This window comes from Clinocottus analis, unplaced genomic scaffold (genome assembly GCF_023055335.1).
Source record: "Clinocottus analis isolate CAN_PGR_092001 unplaced genomic scaffold, fCliAna1.0.p SCAF_7, whole genome shotgun sequence".
Taxonomy (NCBI): domain Eukaryota; kingdom Metazoa; phylum Chordata; class Actinopteri; order Perciformes; family Cottidae; genus Clinocottus; species Clinocottus analis.
In genome coordinates this window covers 878363-894713 of record NW_027176229.1, presented here as the reverse complement: position 1 = coordinate 894713, position 16351 = coordinate 878363, and the positions used below count along the sequence as shown (strand labels likewise).

The following is a 16351-nucleotide window of genomic DNA, read 5'->3' as shown; positions in this document are numbered from 1 at the left end:
TGCTTCTCGCCGTCTCACATCTCCTCATAACATACTCATATGTATTAATGGTGAAGCTACAACATGTGGCCAGAAGTCTGTGGACACCCACACATTGCACCCACGGGTGCTGAGAGATGTCTTAAATGAGGTCATCATTAAAAAATGATGAAAAGGTCAGGCGATCGGATCTTAATATGGGTTAAGTATGTGTGTGTGTGTGTGTGTGTGTGTGTGTGTGTGTGTGTGTGTGTGTGTGTGTGTGTGTGTGTTGGCAGCATGTTGCGGCTTCTGTTCAACTCAAGTGTCTCAGGCTGTGCTTCGACATAAACCTTCTCGGTTACGATTGGCTGTTCCCCGCGGCCTGCTCGTGGGTTTTGGCGTCCCCTCCGTTGGTCTGCGGGGACTGCAGGCGGTCCGGCAGCAGCACCTCCACGCTGAAGCTGATTCTTTTGGCCTGGAAGATGCTGTAAGTGTTGTCAAACCTCAGGACGTCTGGGGGAGACCACAACATGGATTTAACTCGACTCTTATCCAACAACGACGCGTCATGAAGCCTCCCGCGGCCGTGTGCCAAGCGCCGGGTTACTCACAGACTCCCGGGCGTTCACAGGTCAGCGAGCCGTCCTCCGGCACTAAGTGGGAGTTGTAACGCTGGCTGAGCACGACTTCATGCATCTGAGATGCTTTCTTCCACTCGCCCTTTTTAGCCTTCAGAAACACCCCAAAACCGATATCTGCACTCTCAGTGGCAAACTGCCACCTGCGAGATGGGAGAGAGGAAAGGGCGTTCCGAATGAATAAAGTCTCAACGTTGCTTTTTCTGTGAATTTAGACAGTATTTGGTGTCATGCTCAACATTTGAAAGCACTTCAAAAGCACGAGACGCGTTGCATCCATCTGACCTGAGCACGCATCCCGGGAACAGGATCTCGTAGTCCATCTGTTGGGAGGAGCCCCGGCTGACGGTCATGCACTGCTCGTAGTCCACCTTCACGTGGTCCCGCACGTAGTAGGAGGGGGGAACCGGGCCGACGTGGTGAATCTGCAGCCGACACATGGACAGAGTTAGACATACGGCCGTCTAAGAGTTAGTTCTATGAAATGTTGAAAGTCTTGGTAAAGGAGGGGGGGAGGAAAAAGAGGAAGCCATCACTTACTGCGCCTTTGTCTGAATGTTCGTCATTTCACAACTTTTGCACACACAAAAAAAGTGTCTCACTCTTTCAAAGTTTATTCACATGAATAGAGAACCAATCAACGTGTTCCCAGTGCTGCACACAGCAGTACAGGAAGCAACCAGCAGGGGGAAATGACATTAAATATATTATAGACCACAGACAGATTTGTGGATCCAGGCCTGTATTGAACATTCAATATAAGGGAAGTCAAAGTGAAATCACTTCTCTAAAAGTGTTGCAGCAATGTCAAACTCAACAGAACCGTTATTGGGAAACTGTTCGCCCACAAAAAGAAAAGATGCACAAAGGAAGGCATCACTAAAATAACAAAAAACACACATTAGGCATCTTTTGGGTTTTTGTTTTTCCATCTGATTTGATCAGAGCTGAGAAGGGAATGTCAGGAAAACCTCACATGTAAGAAGCATACGGCTCAGCAGCTTTTAAAGCAAGCAGATCACAAAGATTTGATGGAAAAAGTATCTTTTCCTGCTGCACAGTTCACTGCTAGTTAAAGCAAACCGGATCCTCTTGTGATATCAAAGGGTAACTTTGATATCTTTTTTCCGTTCTCCCTTAATACTGGACCCATAACATGTGGAAAATATGGTAGAAAAACAAGTAGAAAAACACCAAAGTTCCACTTTAACAGCTCAGAAAATGTTTGCTATAAAACGGCAATAATGAAACCTAAAAAGGTTCTTTAAACTCCACCAAAAAGCTATCTTTGCATACAATTATTGTATGAAAGAAGTACATTTCTTCAGGCCCATAAATGATGTCCAATTCTGAGGGGAATAATTCAACATTTTTGGGAAATTACACAATTTAGCTGAGTATTACGACTACAACACGGGGAAAACAGCTAAGTTCAATAGCAACAATAACAACAAACAAACCTAAGTATAGAAATGTCACATGCTGGACTACTTATTACCCCCCCCCCCACCACCACCCCCATCCCCCACACACACACACGATCCCGCATCCAAGAAAGCGATTGAGCGCATTTCCCAAAATGTCGAACTACTCCTTCAGTAAGATGACTCTGTTCCTAAAACCTAACCGAAACAATACATTACAACGTCAAGGACACACAGCTAGCTAAACTATATATATACATATATATTTATGTATATATATATAAAAAAGTGAAAACTTTGAGGCCGAGCATCTGAATTCCTTGAATCTTGAATGGAGCCGAAAAAGAATTTCCCTCTTCCTGTTCCTCATCTTTCCTGGGCCCAATTTTTTATCTACAGAAACAAACGCAAGGTCAGTTTTTTTTCCTCGTCTAGAGTTGTTATCTGCAAATGCAACTAGTGAAGCTGCTGCTCTCTTCAAGCGATGCTCCACTACACGGCCAGGTTCGACAGCATCTCTTGTGCTTGAAGCTTTTTTCTACGCAGCGGGGATGAAGTGGCCGTTAAGTCATTTCTCATCTGCAAGTTCCTGTGAAGTGTCTGCAAATGTTGCCTATCATCATATTTCACACAGCAAACCATCTGTTTGTCCCACAAATTGCAACCTTCTTGCATCAGCTCCTTTTAATATACTGCATGTATACCTCTGGCAGACAGAAACTGTATCCATCATGTGTATTGATTCAATCGGCCGGCCCAAAATAGCCCTTTGTTGCTGTGATCCAACTGCCCGTTTCATCATGTGTTACAGGATCGCAGACACAGTCAGAGCATGAACATTTTATAGAGAACGTTTGTAGCCCGAGTGTGACGGTGAATTATTCCTTAGTCAAATTATTTATTTCATGTTTGCCGGGTGACACATGGTTTGCCAGTCAAATGTAAACACCACAGCGTGTGCACAGCAAGCACATGAGCAGGAAGTCCTCTTCTCTCTAAAGCAAAGCTGAAAGCTGCAAAACTACACGAGCAGGATGCAAACCAGTGAGAAGAAACTAGAGAGGCAGGACTCACAAGTCTATGAAAACAGACTCCATGTACATATATATATATATATATATATATATATATATATATATATATATATATATATATATATATATATATATATATATATATATATAGCTGTTGGAATCAGACTTGTGTCCAGTGCAGTCTTATCTGACTAAAAGACAAGGTTGCTCCATGTCCTTCAAAACACACAACCAGTCATTATAACATTACAAAAGCACTGGTGCAACAACCAGAACGTCACCTGATTTTAAACACAACTTCATGTATTCAACATCTATCCCTGTTTATTCATGTATCTTATCTTCATGAACTTTTAGGTAACGTACAAGACATCTAATGGGATATAGACTCATAAATGTGTCTTTAGGTGCATGGTCAAGTTTTAATAGTATCTTCAAAGTACTTATGCAGCATCTGCACCAGATACTTGTCTCCTCCAACTCCACCTATTGGTACCAAAACAAAGCAGCACCCATGGGTGTGTGTTTCAGGTTTGGATTCCCTGACTCACCTTGGTCCGACAGCGAGGATCTCCATCGGGGTCCGTCAGTTTGCCCCCGTATATCATCGGCAGCTCCTCTACGTCGATGTACTTCAGTAAAACCTCCTGCCAGTTAGCTGCAGCGACGACAAGGGCTCATTCGGTCAGAGAGGAGGGATCAAAGTGTTTCAATCAGGGGAGAGTGTGTCAAAAAAGAGGCCTCACCCCCGAGGATGTAGATCTTCTGTCTTGTGTTCTCACTCAGGAAGTGCTTGACGAGGTTGTAGGCCACGGGAAAGAGTTTGGGTGCTGCAGGAGAACACATACACACATACATACATATACATACACATATACATACACATGTGCAATATCTAAATCTGGCTCTTAAAAGCAAGATACAATGATAAAAGGACAAACACAGACACACACAGGAAGGACAGATGTACCTTTGATGACAAACAGCCTTTTCAGGCCTTCTGGGTAGTTTTCTTCAAACATCTGGAGGATCTGGTCACACAGAGGAACACATACTGGATTTGGACAGTGTACTTCTCCTATTAGTTTGTGTGTGTGTGTGTGTGTGTGTGTGTGTGTGTGTGTGTGTGTGTGTGTGTGTGTGTGTGTGTGTGTCTTTACCTCTCCATAAGTTTCTATAGCGGGCTTCCATAAATGCTTCAGACCCAGACCTTCTACGTCGTAGATCATGGTGATGCCCTCCACGTTCCTCTCGAGCTGGTGACAGACAGACATGGAAATGAAATGTAATCTGTAGGACGAGTCAATACAATATGAAATATAAAAGCATTGTGCTAATTAGGGGGACAGGCTGGCCATTGTTGGCTGGTTTTATGATGGCGTTCATTATGTGGCTCCTTCTGAGAACTAATGATTATGAAGAGCAATATAATGAAACATCCATAGGACATCTGATGGAGACTAAATGTATGACATAAAAACAACAGAAACAAAATAAATCAACAAATTATTATTTAAGTAAGCAAGTTTATACCAATGGGTGGGAAATCTTACCTTTTTAAAAGAAAATGTGAGCAGTAAATGGTAAATAATTATAATAGTGTTACTCCAGCCTAAACTTAGTATCAAACAGGAAAAATAAAGAATTAAATTGTAGTGTATCAATGGACATAGGACGTATTAATATACAGTTGCATGTAGCGCTTCTTAATCTTAGAATTTGTCTCATTTTGCTCCGTTCCAAACTAAAAGGACCTCAGAAGGTACATTTTATTTTTATTACTGGAAAACTATGAACCAGTGCTCAAAGAACAAAAACACAAGAAGGTCACGGCGTGTTTGATAAAGGAAGATAAACACACCGCCGAGGTTTCCAACACGTTTGGGCTTGTAGCCGTTGAACAAGAGGCGGCGTGCACTTGTGACACGCACAGACGCCGAGTGCTGTTTCCTTCCCACGCAGTTCTGTTTAAATCGTTTTTTAAATGCATTGAGAGGCAAAATCACACATTATTTCACCATAAAGATCAAAGAAAGTCCAAAAAGTAATCCCACTTTTGTGAGGATGGTTCTTTGTCATCTTTTGTCCTTCTTTAACCTTCTCTGAACACGGCTGCAGCCTGCGGCCTCTTACCCTCTGAGACTGCAGGTTGCATTCCTTCTGCAGGGCCTCGCAGTCTCGGATCTTGGACTTGATGAAGTCCTGCTTGGAGGCGGACAGGAAGAGGCCTTTGGGGTCCACGGGCCCGATGATGTCGTACCAGATGGGGCTGCCCTCGCGGTCGTAACCGCACATCCCTCCCGACAGATACTTCTCTATCACCTATACATATACATACATATATACACATGTATAAATATTTCCTCAAATTGAATCCTTATCAATTCGTTGACTTATCGGCTATTTTGGTCTTCTGAGCACATCTCTGTGCTGCTTTTCTGCAATTATTTGTGGATAAATAAACAAAAAACTAAATTCTTAAGACAGTAGTTGTGGTTCATAGTCTTTGGGGTCTTACCTCTGGTGGATGCCAGTCGGTGAGAATCACATCTACTTTTCTTTGTTTCCTGAACTCCAAATGCTGGAAGAAAAGAAAAAAAAGCACATAATAATGTCAGGGTTCATACACATTTTGACCTATGGATTTCCATGAGCAAACATTGTGTGAAATCTATGTGTGAACAGTAAAAAGTGATAAAATGTGGTATTTCAATGAGGATTCAAAGCATACAGTAAACCTTAAATGACACAAATGAATGAAAGACAATAAACATTACTATAGATGCCTGTATGTATGCCTGCTTATGTTTTCAAAGTTTTTCTTTTAAAAGCATACGAGTTATTTTAAAATCAGCGTGAATGAACGACATGAAACTTTTTTGATTTCTTTTTTCAATGACTTTTCCAGGCCTGGAAGTGACAGACTCCTTGTACTGTGGCACAATGTGGCAATTTAAGAGGCTTAGGAGGTTTCAGACAGCGGACGATGTAAAAGCCGCCCCGTCAGCAGAAAGGGGATCAGTCGCGTGTGAACACCACGGCACACACTTACACGCCAACACATACTTACAAGCTCAAACACACCAACCAACAAAAGGGGAAAAGAGATGTTTCAGAAAGGATCACATGACTTTTTAATATGTACATTTACTGGTTTGTTTCCAGGCTGGCGGATGGATTTAAGGAGAAGCCGAGTATTTGTACTGAGGCAAGAAGCTTCTACCATGCTGCTATTAAACAGTAGCTGGTAAATTATAGGTGTGTCTAGATGGCGCCCTGTTTTGTTCCTTTGACAGTTGCTCGGTGGCGCATTGCAGTCTTTCAATCAGAGGATCAGCGGTTTGAGACCCGGCCCTACTAATCCACGTCACTGCGTCCTTGAGCAAGACACTTAACCCCTAATTGCTCCTCGTTGCAGTGTCTACGGATGAGACTAAAAATGTGAGCCGCTCCGGATAAAAGCATCGGCTACATGTAATGAAGCAAAATAATGTGTTAAACTTCAGATAAAAATACCCAGAACCTCTGGATATCTTGCGAGTCCATGAACCCGTTGAGCAAGCACACCAACATCTCCTTTGAGGGACCAGTATGTCAGATTTATTAGCAAAAAATATAATATAATATTCAGAACTATGTTCAAATTATTGTATAAAGACCTGAAATCAAGAATCCTCATTTTAATCCTTTATATTCCACATATAAGCATTTTACTGAACATAATGCATTCAGGTGATATCATAAGTAACTGTAACATCACATGTATTTAGTCATTTACATGCGTGACGAGTGACTGCATTACGATCAACCAGTTGTATCCTCGATTCCAGACCAGACCCCCACGTGCCACTACGAAGTATATTCATTTACATCCAGTGCAATGTGTTAGAAATAGAGTCATTCCAGTTTATTTTGTTTGCCTTCACAAACCAGAACAACTTTATAAAAGGACAATACATCAGGGTTGGTGTTTGTTCTGCCACCTAGTGGACACAAACCGGTAATGCAGCTTTCCATAAGCTAGGCGGCTGTAAATGTTCTTCTGTTCAATGTGATCCCTTTTATCTACTCCTTATCTCCTCGAGCAGTGATGACTCAGTTTCCTTACAGCGAAACTGTTCCCACGTCTCCTTTCTAATCTGCAGCCGCTCCTGAGCTGATGAGGCCGCGCTACTAATTGCCCTTTCACACACACACATTCGCTGAAAGGAGGAAGTGTTGCGGTTGCAACTCAGCTTTTTAATTCAGCACATGATTTGCATCGAATTACGACAAGAAAACAACACACATGCAGAGACATGAAACATGGAGGCATGTGTCACCTTGCGCAGCATGGCCTCCGACTTCTGGATGTTGAAGTTTCTGGCTGAAAAAGAGAAAGGAAAGATCAATACAGATATCATTTACCATGTATGTCTTCAACCAAAAGGCAGGGAGGAACCGTTAGAGAGGGATCCACCAACACAATATTTAGTATTGGTATATTCTACATTTATATGATCATGAAAGGAACCATAATAAAACCTGTGTGGACTTGAACTGTACTTAAAGTAGAGATCAGCTTTTTTTTTGCCGGTCACCATCTTGTTTTTGTTTGGGAACCAGAAGCGCTGCGAGAGGGCGGAGCTAATGCTGTGGTACAGACAACTCAGAGGTCACTGTAGATGGTTTAGTGTTTACAACATGCACTTCCGTTGTTGCAAGATGTCTAATAACCAGAATCACCAGAGGTCCCACGATTCGATTCTATCACAATACTTGAGTCCCGATTCGATCCTATCAGGATACTGCAATTGTGACAGAGTTGAAGAGGGTTCATTTTAAATCCAGATAAAAAGGGAAAACTGTCCCAGCTGCTGTTGTAAATGTGTACCTGTGTCTCGTTTAACATGCAAAGGACTGTGGGAAATCCTCACTGTCATGGAGGATTCTTGCACGAGGTAACGTGTCTGACTGTCAGTGGAAGAGTTTGTGTTAATTTGTTGTAAAAGTATGTGAGAGTTGAGCTGTCTTTGTTTGTATGAAAAGTTGTTGTATTCGCCTTGGTTTTTATTAAGTTGACTATTTGTTTTTTGTTTGTTGTCTGTATGAATGCTACTAGCAACTCGCTAATGCTAATTCTTTTTAGGCATCCTTCTGTCATAACGCAGACACATGAATAAAGCGGTAGACATGAATAAAGCCAGGAGACATCTCACAGTGGTGACACAATACATTAATACTGCCATTTATTCCCTTTTTTCCACCGCAAATTGTCTCCAAAGGAAAACATTGTCAACATATTGCAGCAAAATGAAAAAGCTGAAAAAGTTATTGATTTTATTATTCGAGGACCAAAAGGTTTATAGTTGATTCAATAAAAGATCAATACTCGGATCAATCTTTTCCCTCAGCCCTACTAATATCTTTTCCCTGTTGTGAAGTCGGGGTTGATGGATCTGCATCGAGTTCACAACGAGGAGGAACTCTGACTTTGAGTCGAGGTCCATTGTACTTTTTTTCGTAGGACGTCCAAAATGTTTGTCTTTAGAGTTTTCCGGATTAGATTAACCGAACACTAAACAAGGCATTTGTAGGTGGCGTTGATTTAATGTGGTGGACATTGAGACACTAGTTGGAGTGTCAAAAAGCTAACGCAAAGGTCCTAGACAACAAACAGAATCATGAAAAAAAGATTACTAAAAACATTATAAGAAACAAATAAACAAATAATAATATCTGGGAATAAAATATCAATTATGTAAAAATCAAAATATATTTTTTTAATCGTAGTTTTTGCACATGAACCAAAACCTTATGCAAAGTATTTTCTATTGTATTATACAAATAATCTCTTAACTTGTATAATTGGGAGTGAAGCCCTGTGGGCATTAACTGGTGGAAGAGCTCCTCTGCTGTAACACACTGAACCCTCGGTGTCGGTGTGACTGATCCAGAACAGCGTGGACACACAGCTCGCCGTCTTAGTGCTCCATCTAAGGTGATTATCTCTAGCAGGAAAAGCACGACAGCACGGTTGCTGTGAAGTGAGACTTACAACTTACACCAGCTGGGGATTACGCTGCACCTAAAGCTTCAGTCAGGCACCTTAACTAGGACACACTTACAAAAGCACACAGCACATTCTGTGTATTATTTTGAGTCAGTCAACAAGTGTTGTGCTCCAAACACACACGATCTAATGACTAATAGTACACACGGTTCTGGAGTGCTTTAACATATGAATGCATGCTTTTTTATAATGAGGTTATATCATTAGTTTATGTACAGACATATCTTCTTTATTCTTAGATAACCGTCGGGGTGAAGATCTTTTACGATGGACACAACGCTATCTTAAGCTGCGATAGAGGTTCATAATGTAGCAGGTGTAGAGGGCAAACCCAGAAAACCCCATAAAACATGCAGGGAAGGTGCACTTTGCACCCATGTCTTGGTCTTTTAAATGATCCCTCTGACAGTCTGTAGGTTTTCAAACTTTTGGAAAGATTAAGACGGCAAAGCAGTATGTCTGCTTGTTACTCGGCTGATCTGGTGGAGGCGTCATTCTTGGTTTCTGTGCTCTTTACGTAGCTGAAGTTCTTCAGGTAGCTAAAGTTCTTCAGGTCGCTAAAGTTCTTCAGGTAGCTAAAGTTCTTCAGGTAGATGAAGTTCTTCAGGTAGATGAAGTTCTTCAGGTAGCTAAAGTTCTTCAGGTAGTTGAAGTTCTTCAGGTAGCTAAAGTTCTTCAGGTCGCTAAAGTTCTTCAGGTCGCTAAAGTTCTTCAGGTAGCTGAAGTTCTTCAGGTAGCTAAAGTTCTTCAGGTAGCTAAAGTTCTTCAGGTAGCTAAAGTTCTTCAGGTAGATGAAGTTCTTCAGGTAGATGAAGTTCTTCAGGTAGATGAAGTTCTTCAGGTAGCTAAAGTTCTTCAGGTAGCTAAAGTTCTTCAGGTAGCTGAAGTTCTTCAGGTAGCTAAAGTTCTTCAGGTAGCTAAAGTTCTTCAGGTAGTTGAAGTTCTTCAGGTAGCTAAAGTTCTTCAGGTAGTTGAAGTTCTTCAGGTAGCTGAAGTTCTTCAGGTAGATGAAGTTCTTCAGGTAGCTAAAGTTCTTCAGGTAGATGAAGTTCTTCAGGTAGTTAAAGTTCTTCAGGTAGCTGAAGTTCTTCAGGTAGATGAAGTTCTTCAGGTAGTTAAAGTTCTTCAGGTAGCTGAAGTTCTTCAGGTAGCTAAAGTTCTTCAGGTAGCTAAAGTTCTTCAGGTAGCTAAAGTTCTTCAGGTAGCTAAAGTTCTTCAGGTAGCTAAAGTTCTTCAGGTAGCAGGTAAATCACGATATGTCCCGTCATCACAGCGTTGATACTCCAAGCACAAAGCCAAAAAACTGTGCAGTCGCTCAAATGGCAAAAAAAAGAACATTAAATCCTTAAAGTCCCTCGTGTTAAGATGTTAAACTTAAGCGAGGGGTCAATTTTTATGTAACTGACCCGGTAAAATTATATTACAGTTTAAAGTTAGGCATAATTAAGGGTGTGGCCACTTTGAGTGACAGGTGGGGGCTGTCTCGGGTCGCGAGCTGCCTCAGCTCCACCAACAAGCCTCCACTTTTTTGCTTTTGTTTGTTTGTCACAGCCAGGATGGCGACAGCCGGAGCCGAAGCAACAATTTATCTTCACGACGGCTCTTTGGAATCTTTGGAATATGTGTGATGTCACAGAAGCCACGCCCACATCTCAGATAAAGTCAAAATGCATGCACGCGAGCATGATTTAAAAAAAGAAAAAAAGAATACAAAGTATGTCTCACTGAACACTAGGAATGAAAAGTAAACTTCAGTCTATAAGACTTTATCCTAAAGTGCTCAAGTACAAACAGTCTCTTTTGGGTTGAGCTCCTCAGAGAGAAAGTCTGTCCACACCCAGTAGGAATATCAAAAGAAATATGAAACCATGACGCAGGAACACAAACAGCTACGCCTCGTGTTCCTCGGGGCGTAAACTTTGAGGTATTATACACCACATTACTGATTTCCTGCCAAACAAGTACACCTGAAAAGAGTTCTTGAAACCTTTGAAGTTCGCTGTTTTAAAAAAACTAGTTCAATGGACAAAAATAGTTCAGATCCAAAGAAGGTGTGTTTTACCTGGTGGATTCTGTAAAGTGGCAACAAAAAAAAAGAAGTAAATGTTGGTTACACGATGTTTCTAACGGTTCCCTGCAAAGTGCTGCAGGAATGAACTCTAGAAACCAGAAGTTACTAAATATGTTGTTGCTCTTCAGGATCCATTGTCTTAAAGTCGATGGTCTTTTTAAATGTGTTGGTAACATGCTTATCATATAAACTACATATATGATATCATAAAGCTTCTAATCTAATCTAAGGTATGTGGTTAACACAAGCCTAAGAGAGTTTAATGTTTTGTTTTACGACATGAAATATGTTAGTAAATACTCCTCCGGTGAATCTTTTACGCTGTGTGTGTCTAAAAGTGTCTAAATGAGACCGCAAACTGTCATCACAGCAACTAGTCCCCCTTCACAGCCTCGTTGTGTGCACTCACACTCCAGCCACTGGGGTAAAATTTGTTTAAGGCCAAACGAATGACAATGATAGCACTTAGTGACGCTTAGGGGGTGAAAAGGTTGACTTCAAGACGCCATTTGTAAATAGAAATACTTCTAGAATCACAAGGTGGACCCAACGCAGAGCTGAATTTGGGCAACACATTGCTCCCTGTGTGCCACCTCAAGCTCTAAGTATTCAGCTTTAAATCAATTAAGTGCACTTGGCTTTCCTCGCTTGACTTTCCCACAGCTCGAATGGGATTCGTCTTCACCAATTGGGGAAATAACTTGAATCTCTTTTAGTGGACACCCGACAGACGCCTCGTTGTCCGCGTTCGGAGCTGTGACGCCGTTTAGTGCGGTTTGGTTTTAAGGGAACACTCGGCCTTTACTGCCGCCACTTCTTATGAAACTTATTTTGGAGGAAAACTTTCCTGGAACCCTTTGGCAGAGCAGGCAGAGACGGGCCGCGGGCCGCTGTGGTGCGTCTTTAATGCGATTAGCTCGGGATTAGCCTGAAACTCAGAGTGCCAGACCTCTGCTGCAGAACCAATCAGAACAAGGCCTCTTTAATCACGGGCTCCTTCATTTGAGTTTGAACTCATGGACTCACCCAGGGCTTCTGCAGGTTGAACTTTAGACTCTTTTTAAAGACCATTTTACACATTAAGACCTGTTTTGTTGGTCATACTGGCCAAAATCTGAAAGTATGATGAAAAACCAGAAGGGTTGAATTATTTCTTATCGTATAACATGTTTGCAGGGCTTCCCGGCTGTTTAGATTAAGAAGTTTTGTTTTATATAATGAATAAAAATGAATGCAACCTAGAACAAAATAACTAACAGAGCATTACAAAATGAATTAACAAATCAAAAATGATAATACTGATGGAGCTAACTAAAACTCTGCCAAAACTAAAATAAGGATTGAACGACCTCCTGCCGCACAATCACACTTTTAGTTTACGACTCAAGGCATTTTATTGCTTTATGGCACACGAGATAAAATACTGTTTTAAATGTGTTTAATTAAAGACTTCAGACTTAAATGGTATCTGGTGTTTTTGCACATGAACCCGACCTTTGAAAACAAAGTGTTTACATGTGTTGCATCACGTCCATTTGTGTAATAAACCACTGCAACTTCTGCTTTTTGCAACACACACACAGATTGTCCCTGTGAATTTATGAAATTGATTTCAGAAATAATCAGGTGTTTGTAGCATAAAGGAAAGGGATTGTGGGAACAGTTCATCTTTTGTTGTTGTTGTTGTTGTTGTTGTTGTGAGTGCAAGCTGTGGTTAAGGGAAAGCAGCAGGTGTTTAATGTTTCTCAACTCACCTCTGAGCCAGCGTAACAGGAAGTGGTCATGCTGTGCAGGAAGTTGAGGAAGAATGTCTTGTATCCTCTCTCGAAACTGTAGCCAGAGGAAGGAGAGCAGAAGAGAGGGATGATTGACATGTGAGGATTCAATACTAGGAAGAGACTTTATGGGAAATATTTGCACTAATCTTTAAAGTTCTTTTGACCTCAGAGGAAAAAAATTAAAATACAGTACTTTTCTTTGTTTAAAGCCTCTCACTCATTTCAGATTTGTGGGTTTTCTTTCCTAACGCTGCTGAAACTTGTGACTTTGTGACTAATTATTTTACACACTTTAATGTCAATGTTGGGAAACGTTCAACAGCAGATGTGTGAAACGTTGTTTTTTTGAGAAACTGGAGCATCAGGGCTGCACAAATGATTCCCCAGTTTTTATATTTGATTCATCATTTGACTTGGCCCACGTTGACATGTTTACATTGCTTCTTTTATTGGACCAGCAGTCAAAAACTCAGAAGATATTCAGTTTACTATCGCCGCAGTCAAAGAAAACCAGGAAATATTACAAACTTGCAGGGATTTGCTCCCAACCAGACGGGAGCGCGTGTCATCAGTGAGACGTCGTGCAGCAAAGCCTGCGTCTCAGTCAACATTTTAATCAATTCACCCTGAAGGGCTGGATGGGCTCGACGCCAGGACTCTGCCAGCCAAGTGCATTGAGGCTTCGTCATGTTCAAACAGGAAGAGGCCAAACGTAAACTGTCGCCATGACGTTGGTGGTGCACGCGCACCATCGTGGCGTTCTGATTTCCCTCCATGTGAACCACAAGGCCGCCAGCAGACCGTTGAGAAATAACGTGGAGATCTGTGTCCACACAGCTTGTGACTGCGTTGTGTATTCCTATTACGTAAACAGTTGTGCAGTAAACAAACTTCCCCTTATGTTAGACCAACTATAGTGTTTATAATGAATCACAGCAAACCTTGCAGTTCATAACATATGAGTCATGTGTAACAGTGATAGGAAGTGAATGAAGAACACAGGAAGTATGAACTGCTATTGTAAAAGCACAGCATTTATAACTGGTTTATGAGGTGCAACTAATACCTCCATTTAATAGCTAACAAATCATTTAAAATTGCTTAAATAAAAAGTAGCATCTGTCTTATAATGAAATAACACTGAGAAAGCAGTTTTATTTATAGAATACTGAGACGGAGATGAGGCTGTATTTATGTCTCTGATCAAATAAAACTAAATTAAATAACAAAAAAAGGTCAAACTGAAATGTAGTTTGAGTCTGCAAGAATCAACCAGGCCTCTGGAACACTGTCCTTTGTTGCCTTGGTTTTGATTTATCATAAGTTGTTGCGTCTGTTCTGTTTATTAGAATATTTGACATTTAGAGCTCCATCACTACATCATAGTAAACTATGTTATATCTTTAGGATTAAGACTATAGATCCGAGATCATGAGAAATCTGAAGACCTTACGTTGAATGTGAGAACTTATAAATCATAACATCATTTAATGATTGCTTCCTTTGTTTCCTTTAATTCTGAGTAGATGACGCCCTTAACAAAGAGGTGTGTTATAATGTTTTAACTAATTATTATTCATGGAGACAAAAGTTACCAATGCTTTAAATATAACTTACAGGCCATTTCAAATAGCACGTGATGCTTTAGACCTGCAACATTTGATCAATAATATCATTAATGTAGTGACCAAAAAGATCAATCTGAATTTAATTTGATAATCCAAAAACATTTGCTGCTTTCAGATGAAACGATGTAATGCTTTGTATTTCTTATATAATAGAACATTAATATTTGTGGTGGTGAAGGTTTGGACTGTCAACAAGCCCTTCCTCCCCTATTTACAGACAAAATATTATAAATGTCTTCATCAAGAAATGAATGAAGCCCAAAGTAAGTATTAATAATGTCTTATATAACACTATATATTTATGAAACAGCCGCCAGACAGAACATTACATAACAGAGCATCCCGGTCAAGAGATACCACAGTGTGCAGCACAGTTAATATGAATATTAGTATATTGGTATAGCTCGCTCTACCTGCTCCAGGACTTCAGCCTGTTTGGGACTGAGGTCTCCGACTCTTCCGCTCATGTCTGCGGCTGCAGGATGAAGACGGAGCTCCTTCAGAGTCAAATGAACAGACTTGACCCGTTAACCGAGGCAGGCAGGCTTCTGTCCTCGACGTTGATGCTCATTCGCGAGCTGCAAGTGTCTCGTTGTCCTCGCGGACAGCCGCCTGCAGGAGATGGGAATGGAGGACCAAATACAAAAAATGTAAACACGACACTCGTAACGCCCTCCAGTCCAACCGGCTGACTCGGCCAAAGAAAAGAAGGACGAGACAGGAGCTTCACTCGTGTCCAAAAGGAGGAAACAGACCGAGGAGAAGCCCCGCCCCCTCTCCAAACTAGCTTCACACGGACAGACAGACACTTTATTAATGTATTTTTTTCCACCGGTAGAGCATTTATACATACAGGTAAGCAAAACAATATTTAAAAAATGCACAATATATACAAAGATAAAATAGAATCATATGAATTCTAATTAACTAACAAAGCAAACAATAGTGCAACGGTGTGGCCAAACAAACAAACAAACAACAGTATAAGGTTAATCCGCTTCCATATGTGTATTGTGTCACTATACAGCTTGTTCTAATGACAGGTTTTAAATGTCAGCAAGCACATCAGCTAGCTCCAATGAGCAGACCCTGAGGGCACGCCCGGAGATGTTGTCTGGGCCAGCTGCCTTCCACGGGTTTAATCTGCTCAGAACCGTACAAACCTGTGTTGTTGTCACAGTGAGTGGTGAGTCCTGTGTGTGCTTTATCGACAAGAGCCCTTCCTGTGGGTTGGGGTTGAGGGCCTCGAAGCGGGTATAGAACTCATTCAGCTCATCTCGCAGTGACGTTTGGCTGGTCGTGACGCTCCTGCCCCCTGCTGGTAGCCTGTGATGTGTTGCAGGTCCTGCCACATGCGTCAGGAATCTGCGGTGAAGTAGAATCCCTCCAGCTTCAGTCTGTATTGTCTCTTGGCTCCTCTGATGGTCCAACTCAGGTCTTACTGGCCTTCTTGTAATCCTCAGCGTTGCCCGAGACAAATGCAGAGGAGCGGGCAATCCAAGGTTTTTGATTGGGGTAAATCCTGCATTGCTTTGTGGGCACAATGTTCTCCACACATGTGCTGATGTAGCCCGTAACACTGGGCGCATAGTCCTCAAAGTCCACAGTAGGCATCCCTCAGAGCAGCAGTTTTAAACATGCCCATGTCTGTACTCTCAAACAAGGGCGTAGGTTTGGTCTCAGCATTGGTAGGGACAGCTTATAAAGTTGTATATATAGTCATATTATACATACAAAAAAATAGTTTGTTGTATTTATGAAATCA

The 16351-nt window shown here is 41.4% G+C and overlaps 1 protein-coding gene across 2 annotated transcripts; it reads right to left on the bottom strand.

Annotated features, from left to right (window-relative positions):
- Positions 1-185: 185 nt before the first annotated feature.
- Positions 186-15895, bottom strand: LOC137779215 (SEC14-like protein 2). Of its 2 annotated transcripts, none has more exons than XM_068566801.1 (13): positions 15750-15895; positions 15000-15198; positions 12935-13010; positions 7380-7423; positions 5576-5638; positions 5191-5379; positions 4218-4313; positions 4028-4088; positions 3804-3887; positions 3609-3715; positions 885-1024; positions 573-742; positions 186-474 (listed from the first exon to the last, which is right to left on the bottom strand). In XM_068566801.1, exons 2-13 carry the CDS (start codon positions 15051-15053, stop codon positions 320-322), a joined length of 1239 nt encoding a protein of 412 aa, XP_068422902.1. In that variant the 5' UTR covers positions 15054-15198; positions 15750-15895; the 3' UTR covers positions 186-319. The 2 variants fall into 2 exon arrangements, with proteins under 2 accessions (XP_068422902.1, XP_068422903.1); XM_068566802.1 differs by lacking the exon at positions 15750-15895 and adding an exon at positions 15342-15371.
- Between the last annotated feature and the right edge of the window lie 456 nt (positions 15896-16351).